Genomic DNA, 22,592 nt, shown 5'->3' with positions numbered 1-22,592 from the left:
ACAACATCTCTTCCCCCTCAGGAGGCTGAAAGGATTTGACATGGGCCCTGGCTGCATCACCGCTTGGTATGGTAACTGCTTGGCATCCGACCGCAAGGCACTATAGACGATAATGCGTAAGGCCTAATGCTCCCTGCCTTCTAGGACCTCTATACTAGGCGGTGTCAGAGGAAGGCCCTAAATATTGTCAAAGACTCCAGCAACCCTAGTCATAGACTGTTCTCTCTGCTACTGTACGGCAAGTGGTACTGATACACCAAGTTTTGAACCAACAGGACCCTGAACAAGCCATAAGACTGCTAAATAATTAGTTAAATAGCTAACCAAATAGCTACCCGGACCATCTGCGTTGACCCTTTTGGCACTAACTTTAAATATGCTACTGTTACTGTTTATTTTATGTCACTTTATTCCTTGTTCCATGTACATATCAACCTTGTATGCCTGCAAATTAACTCGGTATCGGTACCACGTGTACAGTGTATAGACAAGTTATCATTACTCATTGTGTATTTATTATTACTTTTATTATTGTGTTTTACTTTTCTATTATTTCTCTATTTTTTTCTCTCTGCATTGTTGAGAAATAAACTTAGTTCACAAGATTAAACATTTAGGATCTAGGTTGTGAGATGTTGGAAACCAACCAGAAAAACCTGGCTTTAACCCGCAAAACGGAATGTAAGGAAGTAAGCATTTCACTGTTGTTTACAAAGCATGTGATTAATAAAATACAATTTGATTTGATTTGAACAAGAATCACATCAGGCAGGTTCACATTGCTGCCCGACCTGCCATGTTCTATTTAGAGCATGAATGGCAGCTGATACGAGCACAGTTGCTGGCTCAGCTGTAGAGAGTTGGCTGGCTATGTAGAGATACCACAGGGAGAAAGGACGAGAACAGGGTGGATCACCTTTGTGCAGCTCCTCCTTGCGGTAGAGCCAACTGCAGGAGACGTCATCTGGATTGGCCGAGACCAGCAAGGGAAGGATGGCTGTATCATCCTCCACTACCTGTATCTTCTGGGGATGGTCAGGGATGAACTCTGGGGGATCTGACACACACACACACACACACACACACACACACACAAACACACACACACACACACAAAGGGAAAAAAACATACAAGCGCAGACACAAAGAAACCATGTCAGCCATGAAAGGCGACAGCAGTGCAAATGAAAGAAAAACCTGCTGAGAAGCGGTGTCCACCAATATCACAAAAATACTGAATTCACACAGGAGGCCGGGGTGAGAGGCAAGGAGAGAGAGAGGTAGGTAGAGAATGAGGGCGGGAGGGAGGAAGGGAGGGAGGAAGGGAGAGGGACAGGCATTAAAACACAGAGTGACAGTAGTGTTGTCCAACAGCAGCTGCACACAAACACACAGTGACATTCCTTCATGCTCGCACGGAGCAGCAGGCTTTGAAAAGCTGGCTGGCTACAGCCTGCGAAACAGCATCAAAGAATAACATGGCTGTGCTGCAAAGCACACACACAATTAGAACAACACTGCCGTAGAGCCTGACTAACCCACAGTCACAACAAAGGAATACAGTAACACACACTCATACACACACACACACACACACACACACACACACACACACACACACACACACACACACACACACACACACACACACACACACACACACACACACACACACACACACACACACACACACACACACACACACACACACACACACACACACAAACACAGAGAACATCACAAACACACAAACACTTCCATGCACACTATCGTGTCACATTACCATCATGCTTCAAGCCTCACACACACCAGCACACACTTTATTTTTCTCCTACTCATAACTGTGCACACATTTTCAATACTTTATTTGGATCCCCAGTGAAACAAATTAAGTATTCACAGTGAAACAAATAAAATATTCACAGTGAAACATATAAAGTATTCAAAAGCTCTGTATAACACACAGAGAGAAATAGACACATGTATACAACCCACACACTCTTCACCACTCACAGAGGACGTTGAGCTTGTAGAAGGTGTTGACTCCCTCAGACAGCAGAGAGCTGTAGGCCTGACAGGTGATCCTCTGGCCATGGTGCTGGGAGGACAGGGGGAGGGACAGAGTACTGCGTACTGATATGCCCCCAAACGTTGTGTTCTTAGGAGGCAGATCGACCCCTTTCAGCCTGGGAGAGGGAGAGATGAGAGGAGAACATTTGGCGGGTCTATTTTGAACATTCGATAAATCCGTGGCAGGGTTGCCGTTTTAATTGATAAAATAACAACTTCATATTTTTTTCTGTGCTCTGACAGTTGATAAATTTATTCTGTAGTGTGTGCGTGCCATCAGAGCAGCACTGAGACAGGCTGCTTGCACAGAATGCTCACAGTGGTGCTGAGGAAAACGTCAGAGAACGATAGAGGCCTCTAGTGGCCAAATGGCCGTTTTATCATGGGCAGCGTCAATGAGGGCTTCCACCATGCTTCCTCCATTTTAATGTAGTCAAAGTATTCAACTGGGTGGGGATTCCTATGGGTTGTAGCCTCGGTGGCGGTGCCCATGCTGTCACAGATGCTATAATGGCACAGATATAAAGATTTGCCCTCTATCTATTTACTATCTTGTAAAACGCATAATCCTCTCCTGCTTTCCCACTTCTTGCTCTTCCCCTCATGTGACTTTCACTCACTACTCACCGATCTTACCTGAGCTAGCTAGCTAACTAACGTCTACACGTAATGGCAGCGTTTGATAACACAATTAATGCAAGTGTGAAGCCAACTTATGGAAAACAGTTCACAAGTGAAGTTACATTTATGTTAACAGGATATTGTTGCCTAATCATTCACGTTAGCCCATGGATGGATTTTGACTCAGCGTGCAAGTCTGTGTTGATGAGGGCAGTCCAAAATAGACCTATCGTCCAGCAGGTAGAACAAGGCTTTGGGTACAAACTACGGGCCGGGTTGCAACAGCTTTCTGTCATGATTGGCGGGTTACGGTGCAGCCGCGGTATTGTGGCAGGTGCGGTTTGCAAAAAATGGCCCTGCACAAGACTGTAGTCTAGGGTCTCCATTAACTCCACGGCCCACAGACCGGCTCTGCTTAACCTGCCCTCCCCTCACCTGGTTGAGCCCAGGCTCCAGGAGATGTTGGCCTGGGGGTTGCTGCTCCCAGACAGACAGTCCAGACTGAGGTTTTGGCCCCGACGCAGCTCCTTCTGCTTGGCTATGATTGTCACACTCACTGCAGGGACTGGGGAGGGGTGTAGGGGTAGAAGAGAGAGGACAAGACACCACTGTCAACATACTGAGGCTGCTGATTCCGTGTCTTTGCAGCTATATATTGAATCTACCTATCATCTTGAATGAATTATCTATCATCTAGAATATAGCTAATGCTTTCCTCCTCTATTATTCAGGTCCATAAAGGCTAGTATTAATCCACTCATGCCCAGAACCCAGTCTGTAAGACTCACACTGGACCATGAGTTTGACAGAGGCGTTGAGGACCATCTTGGCCTTATTGGTGGCATTACAGCGGTAGGTAGCCATGTTGTCACTGGGCTGGAGGCGCACGGCCAGTTCTTTGGACACGCCTTTATCAGAGGGCACCTGTTTGGGGTAGTCTGATAACGCCTTATCATCCTGCGGTGTGGAGAGGAGAGTAGAGAGTGGAGGACATGGTACTGTACAGACAGAGAGTCTTAACTGTTACAACTTTTGACAACTTAACCAATCGAAATGTATGTTGTCATACAATACACACATGTACACACCTTGTACCAGTTGAGGGTTCCTTTGGGACTTCCCCCAATAGAGAAGCAGATGAGGCGTATGATGGTTCCTGATCTCAGAGGAAGCCCTGGGGGAGGGGCTTCTATCCACACTTTCTGAGGAGGGTCTGGGAGGGGAGGGGGAGGAGGAGAGAGAGATAGGGGTGAAGGGGAGGGAGTACAGAGAGGAAGGGGAGAGAGAGTGAGAGGGGAGGGTGTAAGGGAGAGAGAGATGGGGGAGGGAGAGAGAGAGAGAGAGAGAGAGAGAGAGAGGGGAGGGGAGGGGGCGGGCGGGAAAGAGAGAGGGGGTTGTGTCTATATTGTTATAGTTACAGAAAGCACAGATTGAGAGTGTTGCAATTGTTACTGTACAATGCATAGTTATGTTCTGGTTGTGCAAGGTTTTTTCACGATTGTACTTGTCATAGTCATTCAATAGAGATTCCCTACAACATTAGGCTTGTAGGGTTGTTGTTGTCACAGTCCTATCCAGAGACTCACAGAAAACAATGAGGTTGTTGGACTGGCTCTTGGAGAAGCGTGTGCCCTTGTTGAAGGTCTCACAGGTGAGGGGCAGCCCGTTTTCCTCCCGAGAGACAACATGGGTCAGGTTAGACATGGTTGTCTTCCCCCCGTGGTCTCCCTGGAGACAGGAAAGGACACATGACAACGTCAGGAAGAGACAGGAAGTTCTAGTGTCCCTAAACATTTTCCTTAAAAAATGTTAAATACACAGTAAGCTGCTCTCAGGAAATACAATAATAATACTGTTTTGATGATGGAAATGATCTTTGTGTCTCTCTAACTCTTACTCGTGCTCTACTTACATTGTGCCTGGTCCCTGATAATAAACAAACAAATAAATCACATGCATATACTTCTTCCTGCTCGCAAAAACCTGTAATAAACTTAATCAAACCCCCATTTGCTCCTGCATGATGCTAGTCATGTCTGCTTTGCACGCAGGGTTCATCAAGGCTTTCATTGAGATGATTAGTGCAAAAGCCTTTTCCAGAGAGAAACAGACACAAGAAGGAAAGCGTTCACAAAGAACCACCACTGAGGTGTCAGTCTTTATTAACCCTCAGACGTATTCAGGCACATTAAAGCTGGATAGAATGCAGCAGTAAATGCTAGATCAAATGAAAATTATTTCTCCAAATGAACAAAGAGCCGAAATAATGGTTCTCTCAACTCCCATGTCAGCTTTTATTCACTTTTATCTCATTAACATACTCAAAAGCCAAGAGAGAAGAATACTGGAACCCTTTTTGAGGATTCACTCATTGGCAAAGCCTTGTGTAGTATAGACTGAATAGTAGTTCTTTGGTCAGAGCAGAGAAAGAATGAAGAACAGATTTAATGTGGTTAAGGTGGAAACTCTACACGGAGTAGAATAATATGAGTTCTTTCAGAATCAAAGGCTTCTCTCACAGATGCTTGTCATTGGGCGCGCGAGATGTGCAAATCAGACTGCCTGAAGTCTGAATTAAGTATTTTAAGTGTGTATTGACTTCTGAGGTGTAGTTTGAAAGGTAATTTTCAATTCAATTTACAGTACATAAAGAAGCCACAGCAGGCAACCAATACATGTACCGAAATTACAGAGGGTTATATACACAAAAAGTCAAAGTCTTGTTTCCGTTGTGGTAGTCTTGTTTCCTGTTGGTAGGCAAAGGGACTACAAAGGGAAACTCATCCGCGAGCCTACCAGATGAGCTAAATGCCTTTTATGCTCGCTTCGAGGCAAGCAACACTGAAGCATGCATGAGAGCACCAGCTGTTCCGGACAACTGTGTGATCACGCTCTCCGTAGCTGATGTGAGCAAGACCTTTAAACAGGTCAACATTCACAAGCCACTGGGCTTGACGGATTACCAATACGTGTACTCAAAGCATGCGCAGACAAACTGGCAAGTGTATTCACTGACATTTTCAACATCTCCCTAACCGAGTATGTAATACCTATATGTTTCAAATAGACCACCATAGTGAAGGTAACCTGCCTAAATTATTACCACCCAGTAGCCATGAAGTGCTTTGAAAGGCTGCTCATGGCTCACATCAACACCATCATGCTGGAAACCCTAAACTCACTCCAATTCGCATACCTCTCCAACAGAGCCATAGATGACGCAATCTTAATCACACTCCACACTGCCCTTTCCCACCTGGACAAAATGAACACCTATGTGAGAATGCTGTTCAATGACTACAGCTCAGCATTCAACACCATAGTACCCACAAAGCCCATCACTAAGCTAAGAACCCTGGGACTAAACACCTCCCTCTGTAACTGAATCCAGGACTTCCTAACGGGCCGCCACCAGGTGTTAAGGGTAGGGAACAACTAATCTGCCACGCTGATCCTCAACACTGGGAACCCTCAGGAGTGCATGCTTAGTCCCCCCCCTGTACTCCCTGTTCACCCAAGATTGCGACTCCAACACCATCATTAAGTTTGCTGATGACACAACAGTGGTAAGCCGGATCCCCGACAACAATGAGACAACCTTTGGGGAGGAGGTCAGAGACCTGGCAGTGTGGTGCCAGGACAACAACCTCTCCCTCAATGGGAGCAAGACAAAGTAGATGATCGTAGACTATAGGAAAAGGAGGGCCGAACAGGCCTCCATTAACATAGACGGGGCTGAAGTGGAGTGGGTCGAGAGTTTCAAGTTCCTTGGTGTCCACATCACCAACAAACTATTATGGTCCAAAAACACCAAGACAGTTGTGAAGAGGGCATGACCACAACCAGATCCTCAAAAAGTTCTACAGCTGCGCCATCGAGAGCATCCTGCGGTTGCATCACTGCCTGGTATGGCAACTGACTGTAAGTGTAGTGCTTAAGGCCCAGTAAATCACTTGGGCCAAGCTTCCTGACATCCAGGACCTATATACTAGACGGTGTCTAAGACTCCAGTCACCCAAGTCATTGACTGTTCTCTCTGCTTTCGCATGGCATGCGGTACCGGAGCGCCAAGTCTCGGACCAAAAGGCTCCTTAATAGCTTCTACCACCAAGCCATAAGACTGCTGAACAAGTAATCAAATGGCCACACAGACTATTTACATTGACCCCACCCCTTGTTTTTACACTGCTGCTACTCGTTGTTTATTATCTATGCACAGTCACTTTACATACTACCTCGACTAACCTTTATCCCCGCACATTGACTCGGTACCATTAACCCCTGTATATAGCCTCGTTATTGTTATGTACTTTTCTTGTGTTACTGTTTTTACATTTTTACTTTAGTTTATTTGGTAAATATTTTCTTAACTCTATTTATTGAACAGCATTGTTGGTTAAGGTCTTGTAAGTAAGCATTTCACGGTAAGGTTTCACCTGTTGAATTCGGCACATGTGACAAATACAATTAGATTTGATTTGATTTGAAGTGGCTGCAGGGCAATACAAGTGACATGGGCACTCTGTGCCATACATTCCATTATGCACATATTTACGTATTTACAAAAAAAGCAGATATGTGCATCTACCAAATCACTTCACCAGTGCAGAGTGGCTTTACACTTTGCTAGGAGGCTATGTCAACATTAACCAAGCCTTGCAGTAGTGTTTGAACCTAAGACTGGCAGAAACCGTTTTTATCTCAGCCGGGAGTTTGTTCCACTCTACTGCTCTTGAACCAACATGGCACGAAATCTGTGGCACTGCCTCTCATGGTGTAGGAATGAGAGTCCCCAACAGTTGTAAGAGAGTTCTTTAGACACTGGGGGACTGTACATACATTTTGTTGCTCCCTGCCTACAGACAGAAGCTAAAACAAAAAGCTCCCACGCTGAGGTCTGTTCAACGCTGGTCCGACCAATCTGATTCCACGCTCCAAGACTGCTTCCATCACATGGACTGGGATATGTTTCGTATTACGTCAGACAACAACATTGACGAATACGCTGATTCGGTGAGTGAGTTCATTAGAATGTGCGTTGAAGATGTCGTTCCCATAGCAACGATTAAAACATTCCCAAACCAGAAACCGTGGATTGATGGCAGCATTCGCGTGAAACTGAAAGCGCGAACCACTGCTTTTAATCAGGGCAAGGTGACCGGAAACATGACCGAATACAAACAGTGTAGCTATTCCCTCCGCAAGGCAATCAAACAAGCTAAGCGTCAGTATAGAGACAAAGTAGAATCGCAATTCAACAGCTCAGACACAAGAGGTATGTGGCAGGGTCTACAGTCAATCACGGATTACAAAAAGAAAACCAGCCCAGTCACGGACCAGGATGCCTTGCGCCAGGCAGACTAAATAACTTTTTTGCCCGCTTTGAGGACCAAAACATGCGGACTCTCCTTCACTGCAGCCGAGGTGAGTAAAACATTTAAACGTGTTAACCCTCGCAAGGCTGCAGGCCCAGACGGCATCCCCAGCCGCGCCCTCAGAGCATGTGCAGGCCAGCTGGCTGGTGTGTTTACGGACATATTCAATCAATCCCTATCCCAGTCTGCTGTTCCCACATGCTTCAAGAGGGCCACCATTGTTCCTGTTCCCAAGAAAGTTAAGGTAACTGAACTAAACGAATACCGCCCCGTAGCACTCACTTCCGTCATCATGAATTGCTTTGAGAGACTAGTCAAGGACCATATCACCTGCACCCTACCTGACACCCTAGACCCACTCCAATTTGCTTCCCGCCCAAATAGGTCCACAGACGATGCAATCTCAACCACACTGCACACTGCCCTAACCCATCTGGACAAGAGGAATACCTATGTGAGAATGCTGTTCATCAACTACAGCTCAGCATTTAACACCATAGTACCCTCCAAACTCGTCATCAAGCTCGAGACCCTGGGTCTCGAACCTGCCCTGTGCAACTGGGTACTGGACTTCCTGACGGGCCGCCCCCAGGTGGTGAGGGTAGGTAACAACATCTCCACCCCGCTGATCCTCAACACTGGGGCCCCACAAGGGTGCGTTCTGAGCCCTCTCCTGTACTCCCTGTTCACCCACGACTGCGTGGCCACGCACGCCTCCAACTCAATCATCAAGTTTGCGGACGACACAACAGTGGTAGGCTTGATTACCAACAACAACGAGACGGCCTACAGGGAGGAGGTGAGGGCCCTCGGAGTGGGGTGTCAGGAAAATAACCTCACACTCAACGTCAACAAAACTAAGGAGATGATTGTGGACTTCAGGAAACAGCAGAGGGAACACCCCCCTATCCACATCGATGGAACAGTAGTGGAGAGGGTAGCAAGTTTTAAGTTCCTCGGCGTACACATCACAGACAAACTGAATTGGTCCACCCACACAGACAGCATCGTGAAGAAGGCGCAGCAGCCCCTCTTCAACCTCAGGAGGCTGAAGAAATTTGGCTTGTCACCAAAAGCACTCACAAACTTCTACAGATGCACAATCGAGAGCATCCTGTCGGGCTGTATCACTGCCTGATACGGCAACTGCTCCGCCCACAACCGTAAGGCTCTCCAGAGGGTAGTGAGGTCTGCACAACGCATCACCGGGGGCAAACTACCTGCCCTCCAGGACACCTACACCACCCGATGTCACAGGAAGGCCATAAAGATCATCAAGGACAACAACCACCCGAGCCACTGCCTGTTCACCCCGCTATCATCCAGAAGGCGAGGTCAGTACAGGTGCATCAAAGCTGGGACCGAGAGACTGAAAAACAGCTTCTATCTCAAGGCCATCAGACTGTTAAACAGCCACCACTAACATTGAGTGGCTGCTGCCAACACACTGACTGGAATTGATGTAAAATAGATCACTAGCCACTTTAAACAATGCTACTTAATATAATGTTTACATACCCTACATTATTTATCTCATATGTATACGTATATACTGTACTCTATATCATCTACTGCATCTTTATGTAATACATTAATCAGTAGCCACTTTAAACTATGCCACTTTGTTTACATACTCATCTCATATGTATATACTGTACTCGATACCATCTACTGCATCTTGCCTATGCCGCTCTGTACCATCACTCATTCATATATCTTTATGTACATATTCTTTATTCCTTTACACTTGTGTGTATAAGGTAGTAGTTTTGGAATTGTTAGCTAGATTACTCGTTGGTTATTACTGCATTGTCGGAACTAGAAGCACAAGCATTTCGCTACACTCGCATTAACATCTGCTAACCATGTGTATGTGACAAATAAAATTTGATTTGATTTGATTTACACAGTTTCATGGGCTAATCTCAGCTTCAACTGATAGCCACTGTAGTTCGCTGAGCTGAGAAGGGCCAACATGACATTCTATTCTGAGCTGTCTCTAGCTTGTTCTTGAAGAACTTAGGGTAGCTGCTGTACAATTTAGTACACACCAAAGTGAGGCTGCACTAATGCTACTGGAAGTGTTTTCTGGAAGCTTCCTTTATCTAGCGTGTAAGCTAGGCAGGCTACTTACTACCTGGGAAGGTCTCCCACCCAGAAGTACGAGATGGAGAGGGGGGCGGGTATTGGTTAACCTCAAGTCTCCCTACTGGAAGCCCGAGGTAGGGGGAGCGGTGGAATCTATCAAATGGCGAACCTCTAACTTTGTACAGTACTAATGCAATTAGTAAAATCAGTTACAATACGAAATGCTCCCAAATAAACCACAATTCATTCATAATACTGTGAATATATAGTTTCACAGACATATTGTTGCTTTTTCGGGGGGGGGGGGTTTGTGAGAAATGGTTAAGAATAATATAAAACCAGTCTGCACACCACCAAGGTGAACTGGTTTAGTCTTGACTCTTGGTTGACAGTGTTGGGGGATGGGTAATGTATTATTGCTGGAGTGACAAATCAACACAAATGGATAAGAAAAGGTCTAAGGTGTCAGATGCCCAGTTTAGGAAAAAGAGGAAAGAAGAAGAGGAGAAACACGCAAAAGATAAAGGTATGCAGCTATGTCATCTCTTTATGAGTATAATATTATGCATGTAATGAAATAGGCTAGTGTTATGTATGTTAGCATACTGTATGTTGCTCTGTTACTTGCAATGCTATTACATATAGGGCAACAATATTCAGTTTTCTGTCCAACTAACTTACGCAATATTGGATATAATTTCACACAGTTTCATCATGATAATGATGATTGCCTGCAGCAAAACGATTACAACCTAACTAGCACATTATTGATTCGGTTAACTTTCATTGAGGTGACATCATAAAGGTTTTCTGTGATTGTATTGACTAAGTCCTGAGTTCAGTAAGGGGAATGTCCAATGCTGTAGGCTAAATTAAAAGACATCTATATTATGCTGATATTTTGGACTGCTGACTTCACACGACAGCAGTCCAGAACACCAAAACTGCATATTGAGTCTTTTGGGGTGACTTATGCCTAGAATTAGCCAAGGAGGTTGTATGGTTCAATTGGTTCCTATTCTGAAAATTAATGACATAATGACATGTATATTTAATTGTGCAACAAATGTATTTAGGGTGTCAGACTCATATACTGTATTTCAATGCAAATTCAGAGGCCAGCACCCTCTGGCACTGGCCAGGATGAGGAGCTATCTACCTCCTCAGTCACACAGGCCACTTCAGAATGATCTCGGAGCCTCAGGATGAGGAGCCATCCACCTCCTCACCCACACAGGTGTCTTCACAAATGTTTTTGAGCCTGAGGATGAGGATGAAGACCCATTTGCTTCCACTTCTCCCCAGCAGGATTCTTCGGATGTGTTTGTGCGCACGGGCATGTGTGTGTGTGGGTACACACACATGTGTTTATGTGTGCATGCCTGCATAACATAAACAAAATAAATAATTTCCCTTTTGCAAAGTTTTACGTTTCCATATTGTAGGTAACAATGATGATTTTATTATTACTGGATATGTATGTGGGATGTTCTACCACTATAAAAGCTGTGAATCACATGTGTAAACTAATGCCCATGTGCTCTTCATTAGAAATGCCTGTAGCAGCATCCCCACCAGATCCTGCTGCTGAGGATGAACCACTGTCTACAGACCCTGCTGCTGAGGATGAACCACTGTCTACAGACCCTGCTGCTGAGGATGAACCACTGTCTACAGACCCTGCTGCTGAGGATGAACCACTGTCTACAGACCCTGCTGCCGAGGATGAACCACTGTCTACAGACCCTGCTGCTGAGGATGAACCACTGTCTACAGACCCTGCTGCTGAGGATGAACCACTGTCTACAGACCCTGCTGCTGAGGATGAACCACTGTCTACAGACCCTGCTGCTGAGGATGAACCACTGTCTACAGACCCTGCTGCTGAGGATGAACCACTGTCTACAGACCCTGCTGCCGAGGATGAATCACTGTCTACAGACCCTGCTGCTGAGGATGAACCACTGTCTACAGACCCTGCTGCCGAGGATGAACCACTGTCTACAGACCCTGCTGCTGAGGATGAACCACTGTCTACAGACCCTGCTGCTGAGGATGAACCACTGTCTACAGACCCTGCTGCCGAGGATGAATCACTGTCTACAGACCCTGCTGCTGAGGATGAACCACTGTCTACAGACCCTGCTGCCGAGGATGAACCACTGTCTACAGACCCTGCTGCTGAGGATGAACCACTGTCTACAGACCCTGCTGCCGAGGATGAACCACTGTCTACAGACCCTGCTGCCGAGGATGAACCACTGTCTACAGACCCTGCTGCCGAGGATGAACCACTGTCTACAGACCCTGCTGCCGAGGATGAACCACTGTCTACAGACCCTGCTGCCGAGGATGAACCACTGTCTACAGACCCTGCTGCCGAGGATGAACCACTGTCTACAGACCCTGCTGCCGAGGATGAACCACTGTCTACAGACCCTGCTGCTGAGGATGAACCACTGTCTACAGACCCTGCTGACTGGCCTTCGGTTCTGACAAACAGAATTGGGACACAACTCGTTTGCAGAGGACTAAGTTAGGTACCATCTAACTTTGTTTTCCCAAGGAGTGAGTGTGATGGAAGAAGTTGCCGCCACCAGTATTTCAGGAAGACCTTGGTGAGTGGTGAACAAATCCCTAGAAGTTGGTTGGTGTTTTCTGAAAGAAACAACAGCCTCTTCTGCCTCTGCTGCAAACTTATTTGTAAGAAGAAAATGAATTTAGCAGGACTGCCAGACTGGAAACATATAAATGATTTTCTGACTTCACCGAACACCAGTCCAAATCACCAAAACTGCATGAAAACATGGAAAGAACTGGCAATGAGGATCAAAAAAGGGGAAACAATTGATAAGCATGAGATGGCACTTATGGAGCCTGAGAGGATAAGATGGAGAGAGGTGTTGACACGTCTGACTGCTATTGTGCAGTCTATGGCAATTAGAAATCTGGCACTAAGGGGACACACAGAAACACTGTACTTTCCATCAAATGGAAATCTCCTCAGAGAGGTTGAACTGACGGCACAATTTGATCCAGTCATGAAAGAGCCAAAAAAGGACCTCGAGTCACACCACCAGCTACCGTGGCCACCAAATACAGAATGAACTCATTGATTTGTTGAGCAGCAAGGTCATTAGATGTCAGCCACACTGAACAGTTGTCTGTTGTGATTAGAATTGTGTCACTGAAGGAGGAGCCCCACATAAAGGAACATTTATCTAAAAATTCCTTTTGCGGACTGCAGATGGAAGTGTTATGATAATGGGGCCAACAAGAGAGGCAAAAATGAAGGTGTCCAAGCCAGACTCCTGGAAATGAATCCAAGAGCTCTATTTGTGCCATGTGGAGTTCACACATTGAACCTGGTTATGTTTGATGCTGCTAAAAGTTATGTTGATGCCACGGGTTACTTTGGCATCTTCCACAAACTGTACACCTTGATCTCAGCCTCCACACAGCAATAGGCCATCCTGAAAGAACGTGTGGACATCACTTTGAAGATGTGGACTGAAACAAGGTGGGAGAGTAAAGTTAAGCGTGTCGAGCCACTGAGGTATCAGGCAGCAGCGGTGAGAGAGGCACTGATTGAGGTGAGGGATCAAACCAAAGACCCTGTAATAAAGATTGAGGCCCGGGCCTTGTCAGAGGAGGTGGGATCATACCGCTTCAGCGTCTTGAGCCAGGGAGCCATACAAGCTTGAACTGCCACTGTGATTCAGTGTGAGAATAAGTGTGTGTCGAAGTAAATGCAGGCCCCCTACCTCTTCCACACTGACCACGGTGGTGTTGAGTTCCCTGAAGCCCAACCACCAGCGGATGTGTACAGGCGGGTTACTGGAGGAGGTGTAACAGCACAGGGTCACCTCCTCTCCCTCTCTCGCCTCGAACAACCCCAGCACCATCACCTTCTCTGGCTCAACTGACACACACACACACACACACACACACACACACAGTAAATTCAGTCAATAAAGTGCTCTGTGTCAGGATCAATATTTTATAGAAAGGATGGAAAGGCTGGATTTGAAAGTAAAGGAAGAAGTAAAGAAACCATTTCCAATCTATCAACATCACTTTATGAAGTCTTGTCCTCTCCTGAGGTTTTCCATCCATTTCAAACCCATACTAGTTACCAAAGCCTGTCTATATTCAGCTATACCAGGAGGGATCTTTTATTGTTATTATTATTTTTTAAGCCCTTCACCACCCCCCCTCTTCGAGGACATATATCTTAGCTTTTTTTTTACAGCTTTTATGCTACATATTCATACATTTTACCTATACATTTTTATTTTTATTTATTTTTTTTTTTTTTTTTTGAATTTTACCCCTTTTTCACCCCAATTTCGTAGTATCCAATTGTTGTAGTAGCTACTATCTTGTCTCATCGCTACAACTCCCGTACGGGCTCGGGAGAGACGAAGGTTGAAAGTCATGCGTCCTCCGATACACAACCAACCAAGCCGCTGCTTCTTTAACACAGTGCACATCCAACCCGGAAGCCAGCCGCACCAATGCGCCGGAGGAAACACCGTGCACCTGGCCACCTTGGCTAGTGTACACTGCGCCCAGCCCGCCACAGGAGTCGCTGGTGCGCGATGAGACAAGGACACCCCTACCGACCAAGCCCTCCCTAACCCGGGCGACGCTAGGCCAATTGTGCGTCGCCCCACGGACCTCCCGGTTACGACAGAGCCTGGGCGCGAACCCAGGACTCTGATGGCACAGCTGGCGCTGCAGTACAGCGCCCTTAACCACTGTTTACCTATACATTTTACATACACATTTTACATATACATTTTACTTATACATTTGACAGACATGGTACTGTTATATATAACAACAATACATTACCAATCAAACTCTTTAATCCCAACCCTCAGCCACTTTCAGCCCATCCAACCGATCACCATAGACCGCCCTTGTTTGGTTTCCATGTGCCATATATTTTTCAATTGCGCTGTGATGTTTTACAACATGTTTTAATCTTTCTAATCGTATATTATTCACAGATTGTGAGCTAAAGATGAAAACCTTTCCTACGAGTATTATTATAGTATTTATTGACTGGCTATGCCCAACACTGCTATTTGTATGGTTAATTGTATGTATGGTTGATTTTTTAACCATTCCTGAACCTGTGACCAGAGACAAGCTGCATAGGGGCAATACTAGAATAAGTGTCTCTTCGCAACAAAATCTACAGAGCTGAGACTGTTGTATGGCCCATATATACAGTGCCTTGCGAAAGTATTCGGCCCCCTTGAACTTTGCGACCTTTTGCCACATTTCAGGCTTCAAACATAAAGATATAAAACTGTATTTTTTTGTGAAGAATCAACAAGTGGGACACAATCATGAAGTGGAACGACATTTATTGGATATTTCAAACTTTTTTAACAAATCAAAAACTGAAAAATTGGGCGTGCAAAATTATTCAGCCCCCTTAAGTTAATACTTTGTAGCGCCACCTTTTGCTGCGATTACAGCTGTAAGTCGCTTGGGGTATGTCTCTATCAGTTTTGCACATCGAGAGACTGACATTTTTTCCCATTCCTCCTTGCAAAACAGCTCGAGCTCAGTGAGGTTGGATGGAGAGCATTTGTGAACAGCAGTTTTCAGTTCTTTCCACAGATTCTCGATTGGATTCAGGTCTGGACTTTGACTTGGCCATTCTAACACCTGGATATGTTTATTTTTGAACCATTCCATTGTAGATTTTGCTTTATGTTTTGGATCATTGTCTTGTTGGAAGACAAATCTCCGTCCCATTCTCAGGTCTTTTGCAGACTCCATCAGGTTCTCTTCCAGAATGGTCCTGTATTTGGCTCCATCCATCTTCCCATCAATTTGAACCATCTTCCCTGTCCCTGCTGAAGAAAAGCAGGCCCAAACCATGATGCTGCCACCACCATGTTTGACAGTGGGGATGGTGTGTTCAGCTGTGTTGCTTTTACGCCAAACATAACGTTTTGCATTGTTGCCAAAAAGTTCAATTTTGGTTTCATCTGACCAGAGCACCTTCTTCCACATGTTTGGTATGTCTCCCAGGTGGCTTGTGGCAAACTTTAAACAACACTTTTTATGGATATCTTTAAGAAATGGCTTTCTTCTTGCCACTCTTCCATAAAGGCCAGATTTGTGCAATATACTTTGTTGTCCTATGGACAGAGTCTCCCACCTCAGCTGTAGATCTCTGCAGGTCATCCAGAGTGATCATGGGCCTCTTGGCTGCATCTCTGATCAGTCTTCTCCTTGTATGAGCTGAAAGTTTAGAGGGATGGCCAGGTCTTGGTAGATTTGCAGTGGTCTGATACTCCTTCCATTTCAATATTATCGCTTGCACAGTGCTCCTTGGGATGTTTAAAGCTTGGGAAATCTTTTTGTATCCAAATCCGGCTTTAAACTTCTTCACAACAGTATCTCGGACCTGCCTGGTGTGTTCCTTGTTCTTCATGATGCTCTCTGCGCTTTTAACAGACCTCTGAGACTATCACAGTGCAGGTGCATTTATACAGAGACTTGATTACACACAGGTGGATTGTATTTATCATCATTAGTCATTTAGGTCAACATTGGATCATTCAGAGATCCTCACTGAACTTCTGGAGAGAGTTTGCTGCACTGAAAGTAAAGGGGCTGAATAATTTTGCACGCCCAATTTTTCAGTTTTTGATTTGTTAAAAAAGTTTGAAATATCCAATAAATGTCGTTCCACTTCATGATTGTGTCCCACTTGTTGTTGATTCTTCACAAAAAAATACAGTTTTATATCTTTATTTTTGAAGCCTGAAATGTGGCAAAAGGTCGCAAAGTTCAAGGGGGCCGAATACTTTCGCAAGGCACTGTATAGCATTCTGTTGGTGGCAAGAGTTTTATATAATAACTTAAATTGAAAAACTCTTAAGTGTTGAGTTATGTATAGTTTTTCGTACCAGTTCATAAACCACGTGCCATGGAATTGGTACATTACAAATCTCTTCCCATTTATTTTGCAACCGGTATGGTGCAGCTGTCAACATTTATGTCCTCAGATGAAACTGATATATTTTTCTATTTATGCCAGTTCCTTTCAGCCAATTTGTATCTTTGATATATGGCAGGCAAACAAGTTCTCTACCTTCTCCCTTTTCCACTTGCCTCCTCTATTTTTTTGTGGAAGTGCTGCAATCAGTTGGTTGTAAATTTGTTTTGAGCAGATATTCCCATATATTTTTGATAACTACATATTTGACATAACTCCTCCATTTCTATTCATAATAGCATTGATAAATATAACACAATTTCAAAACATTTTTTCGATAATGAATAGTTTTTTACTAATGAATATATTTGACCTTAACCATAACATTTGTTGTAATATTTGTTCTATCTTTTCTGGAGTATAAAACTAAAATTGTAACCAGCTTTGTATGGCTTGTGTAACGGTTTTCTTGAGTCGAAGGAGAGGCGGACCAAAACGCAGCGTGGTTCTTATTCATGGTTCTTTAATCAAGAAACTATACATGAATCTAACAAAACAAGAAATGTGCAAAACCAAAACAGCCCTATCTGGTGCAAACACAGAGACAGGAACAATCACCCACCAACACCCAGTGAAACCCAGGCTACCTAAGTATGATTCTCAATCAGAGACAACTAATGACACCTGCCTCTGATTGAGAACCATACTAGGCCGAAACATAGAAATACCCAAATCATAGAAAAACAAACATAGACTGCCCACCCCAACTCACGCCCTGACCATACTAAATAAATACAAAACAAAGGAAATAAAGGTCAGAACGTGACAGCCTGTTTAAGAAAGGGCAATACTTTAAACAAAATTACATTTTCAATTAGTTGGAAATTAGAAGTTGTAATCCGTATGAAGGCAAAAAAGCAATTTTTGAGAAAAGAATTAGCTTTTCTTAATAATCTACTGGAGAACCATTTTGGGTTTAAGTATAACTTTTATATGAGTGAAGCTTTTAGTGAGAGTTTTAAAGCTTTAATATTTAAAAATTTGAGCCCCCAAACTCATATTCATTATGTTAATAGGCACGTTTAATTTAAATTTTTTATTTTGTTAATTTTGTATTTTTTTCTCATATGATTTTAAAAATGAATCATCTGGAGTAGGCAATACCACTAGTAAGTAAGTAAACTGTGATAGGACCAAATAGTTCATCAATGTATTTTTCCATAAATAAACAACTATTTACCTCTCCATTGTTGCAAAATCTTATCTATTTTTGCTAACTTTCTATTGAAATTAATTGTGGTAAGTTAATTTATATATTTTTTTAGATGTGAATACCAAGTATGTCTACTTCACCATCCGCCCATTTTATTGGTAAACTACAAGGTAGTGTAAACACTGTATTTTTTGACAATCCAATACGTAATATGATACACCTGTCATAATTAGGTTTTAATTCAGAGAGGCAGAAAAGTGATCAAGATCTTCACTGAGACTGTGCAGAGATCCAGATTGCGGACTTAAGAAAAAACTAGAGTCACCAGCGTACATTGACACCTGTGTTTTTAACCCCTGAATTTCTAACCCCATGATGTTCTTGTTGGATCTAATTTTAATAGCTAGCATTTCAATGACCATAATAAATAGATATGGAGATAACGGAGAGCCTTGTTTTACCCCTATTAAAAGCTCAATACTTTCTGAGAAGTAACCATTGTTTACTATTTTACATCTGGGGTTGCTCTACATCACCATTGTAGAGATTCACCAAAATGAAAATATTCCTGGCATTTATATATAAATTCTAATCATACTTTATCAAACTCCTTTTCAAAGGAGGGAACTTTACTGGCACAGAGGAAGTGCAGCTGAGCAGTAATCCCAGAGGGGCTGCAGAAAGACAGGCTAATGACTGAGCAGGCAGACATGAATGCATCATATCATGTACGTTATACACGGCACACAGGCAGACATGAGGGCTACACTCATAGACAGACAGTGTGTTAGGTTACACACATGCCTTAGGGCGATGCTGGCATATCCCTAACACACCAGTTCTTCTCTCTGCCCTCCAGCTCAAGACAAAACTAAAAGGAGAGAAAGAGCAATAGAAAGAGAGATACATTGATAAAGGGTCTGCAACTCATTTTCGACGTGTATGAGGTGTGAATAGGAATAGCTAGGAGGTAACATGGCTTTTACGTGGGATAGGGGAGGAAGAAGAGAGCGGTTTAGACCATTAACTGACGCAGCAAGATAGCGAGTGATGGCGTGAAGGAAGAGTCGGTGTGATGCGAAGGAACCTTCATTCTCTGTTTGTTTTCCAGTCGTGGTAGTTGAGAAATCTCCAATGCAGTGAAGTGAAAATGTATAATTTATTACCTGGCATTATTATCACCACAGAAAGTGCCAGCTTTATTGCCTTTGGATTGTGCATTGAAGCGATTCAGTTAAATTAGCTCACTGTAAAATACCAAGCTGGGATTCAAATGAGTTTCTGTGTGAAATATGGGCCCGGGTCATAATTGCCATTAGTTTCATTAATGATATTGATATTAGAATTTGTGTTAATGCAGAATTAGTTTCAGTATTGGAGCTAGGACTAATGTTAATGTCATTGTGATTGGGATGAATGCTATTGAAAATAACTTTAATGATTGGGTTAACAAACATTTGAATAAACACAAATATTCCATCGCTTTTGTGTGTCTGTGTGTGTGTTCTAGCATTCAAGTGCATGTATCTCTTAGCAGTCAGGGACTCACAGAGGACAGTGATCTTGCGGCTGTTGGACAGAGGGACAGGGGTCACCTGGTTGACGCTCTCACAGCACAGCTCGGCCTGGTTGTCCTGTGGTTTAACCTGCAGGGTCAGGTGGCTGATGGCCCGTCGCGACTCTGTGTCCACCTCCCAGCTGGTGGAAATCACCTCCCCATTCTGATCCACAGGACAGAACTATGAGTTAGTAACAAGCAGAGGACAGGACAGGGCTAGGAGTTAGTAACTAGCAGAGGACAGGACAGGGCTAGGAGTTAGTAACAAGCAGAGGACAGGACAGGGATAGGAGTTAGTAACAAGCACAGGACAGGACAGGGCTAGGAGTTAGTAACAAGCAGAGGTCAGGACAGGGCTAGGAGTTAGTAACAAGCAGAGGACAGGGCAGGGCTAGGAGTTAGTAACAAGCAAAGGACAGGACAGGGCTAGGAGTTAGTAACAAGCAGAGGACAGGACAGGGCTAGGAGTTAGTAACAAGCACAGGACAGGGCTAGGAGTTAGTAACAAGCAGAGGACAGGACAGGGCTAGGAGTTAGTAACAAGCAGAGGACAGGACAGGGCTAGGAGTTAGTAACAAGCAGAGGACAGGACAGGGCTAGGGGTTAGTAACAAGCAGAGGACAGTACAGGGCTAGGAGTTAGTAACAAGCAGAGGACAGGACAGGGCTAGGAGTTAGTAACAAGCAGAGGACAGGACAGGGATAGGAGTTAGTAACAAGCACAGGACAGGGCTAGGAGTTAGTAACAAGCAGAGGACAGGACAGGGCTAGGAGTTAGTAACAAGCACAGGACAGAACAGGGCTAGGAGTTAGTAACAAGCAGAGGACAGGGCTAGGAGTTAGTAACAAGCAGAGGACAGGACAGGGCTAGGAGTTAGTAACAAGCAGAGGACAGGACAGGGCTAGGGGTTAGTAACAAGCAGAGGACAGTACAGGGCTAGGAGTTAGTAACAAGCAGAGGACAGGACAGGGCTAGGAGTTAGTAACAAGCAGAGGACAGGACAGCGCTAGGAGTTAGTAACAAGCACAGGACAGGGCTAGGAGTTAGTAACAAGCAGAGGACAGGACAGGGCTAGGAGTTAGTAACAAGCACAGGACAGGGCAGAGCTAGGAGTTAGTAACAAGCAGAGGACAGGACAGGGCTAGGAGTTAGTAACAAGCACAGGACAGGGCTATGAGTTAGTAACACGCAGAGGACAGGACAGGGCTAGGAGTTAGTAACAAGCACAGGACAGGGCTAGGAGTTAGTAACAAGCAGAGGACAGGACAGGAAGGGAGTGAGTTCTGAAAGAAAGAGTACAGAAGTAGAATATGGAGAATACACCAAAAACGACTGATTATAAGCTTTAGCCGAGTGTAGTCTCTGTACCTTGGTCCAGTGTAGGGTGGCCAATGGGTTCCCTCCCTGGGACACACAAAACAGCTTCAACGTGGTCCCCCTCTTCACCAGGCCTTCTCTGTCCAGGCCCTGGATTACTGGATTCTGGGGTGGGACTGATGTTGAGAGGGAAAGAGAGAGATGAAACAACATCTTGGGAAAGAACGACAGAAAGTGAAGAGAGAGGAAGAGAGGGAGCAATAGAAAGAGAGAGGGAGAGAGAGGGGGAGAGATGAATCACCAGAAACAGAGAAGATGACAGAAAGAGAGGATAGAGGGTGAGAAATATGCACTGGGATGAGTGGACACTTGGCTTTATGAGCAAGGGAGCATCCTCTCTATTTGTTGAGACAGGGCCAATAAATTGGCAACATTTACCCTGACTGCAGAGTAAGGGCTCTAGCTCTGATGAAAGCATTAAGTATTAAGGGAGCAGCCAGCTAGATCGACTCCATAAAGCAAAATAACAGATGTTTAAACAGTAATAAAGCAACGTTTGGAAATATGAATAAATTACATCCTTCCTGAATAAAATATACAGCGTAAAATAAATTAAGGGAGGGCCAGCCTTTGTTATTGCTGCAATGAGTTTGGGAGCGCAGGCAGCGCAGGCTGTATGTGGACCCTGGGCCGGCATGACAAATTGCTACCTCACTAACAATCTGGCTGGCTGAAAATGGACACGGTGCTCCAGGCTTTGATGGGCTGGCTTGCTGAGTAAGGACTACTGTTGCGGTGGTCGACGGGTTCTGCAACATTAGCACTTACTGTGGAGGGATGTTGTTTAATACAGAGTGGAGAGAGAGAGAGAGAGAGAGCGAGAGAGAGAGAGAGAGAGAGAGAGAGAGAGAGAGAGAGAGAGAGAGAGACGGAGAGAGAGAGAGAGACTGAGAGAGAGACAGACGGACAGAGAGACAGACAGAGAGAGAGACAGACAACGAAATAGAAAGAAAGAAAGAAAGAAAGAAAGAAAGAAAGGAAGGAGGGAGGGAGAGAGAGGAGGTGTAGAAGCATTTCCAGTTCTGGGCAGTGGTTGAAGTGTAGGAGATAGAATAGGACAGCGTCTAATGCAGAGGGAGATAGATAGAGACAGTATTTCATATGGACGGCTGTGGATAATATGGCGGGGGTGGAAGGAAAGGAAAGAGTAGAATGGGAATGTTCACCATTGAGTGTCTTCAGTAACAGTAGCATTTAATCAGCAGCTGATTTAGACCTGGGACAGAACCAGGTGGGTGGACTCCAGAACAATCAGTTACTGAAATTGATCTACAAAATATTGAGGAACAACTAAAACTAGAAAACAATAGGCTGGGATGCCAT

At 44.5% G+C, this 22,592-nt stretch overlaps 1 protein-coding gene across 1 annotated transcript in view; it reads right to left on the bottom strand.

Annotated features, from left to right (window-relative positions):
• LOC139380022 (nephrin-like) overlaps window positions 1-22,592 on the bottom strand; it is a 59,808-nt gene that overhangs the window by 13,506 nt on the left and 23,710 nt on the right. The window contains exons 8-16 of the mRNA XM_071122514.1: window positions 21,261-21,385; window positions 19,884-20,055; window positions 13,919-14,076; window positions 4,278-4,419; window positions 3,780-3,904; window positions 3,480-3,648; window positions 3,127-3,256; window positions 2,014-2,186; window positions 917-1,057 (exon numbers count right to left, since the gene is read on the bottom strand). Of these exons, the coding sequence (XP_070978615.1) occupies window positions 917-1,057; window positions 2,014-2,186; window positions 3,127-3,256; window positions 3,480-3,648; window positions 3,780-3,904; window positions 4,278-4,419; window positions 13,919-14,076; window positions 19,884-20,055; window positions 21,261-21,385 (1,335 nt within the window). The remainder of the gene's footprint in view (window positions 1-916; window positions 1,058-2,013; window positions 2,187-3,126; window positions 3,257-3,479; window positions 3,649-3,779; window positions 3,905-4,277; window positions 4,420-13,918; window positions 14,077-19,883; window positions 20,056-21,260; window positions 21,386-22,592) is intronic.

Source organism: Oncorhynchus clarkii, chromosome 2, assembly GCF_045791955.1.
Source record: "Oncorhynchus clarkii lewisi isolate Uvic-CL-2024 chromosome 2, UVic_Ocla_1.0, whole genome shotgun sequence".
Lineage (NCBI taxonomy): Eukaryota > Metazoa > Chordata > Actinopteri > Salmoniformes > Salmonidae > Oncorhynchus > Oncorhynchus clarkii.
This window is presented reverse-complemented; position numbering and strand designations above follow the sequence as displayed.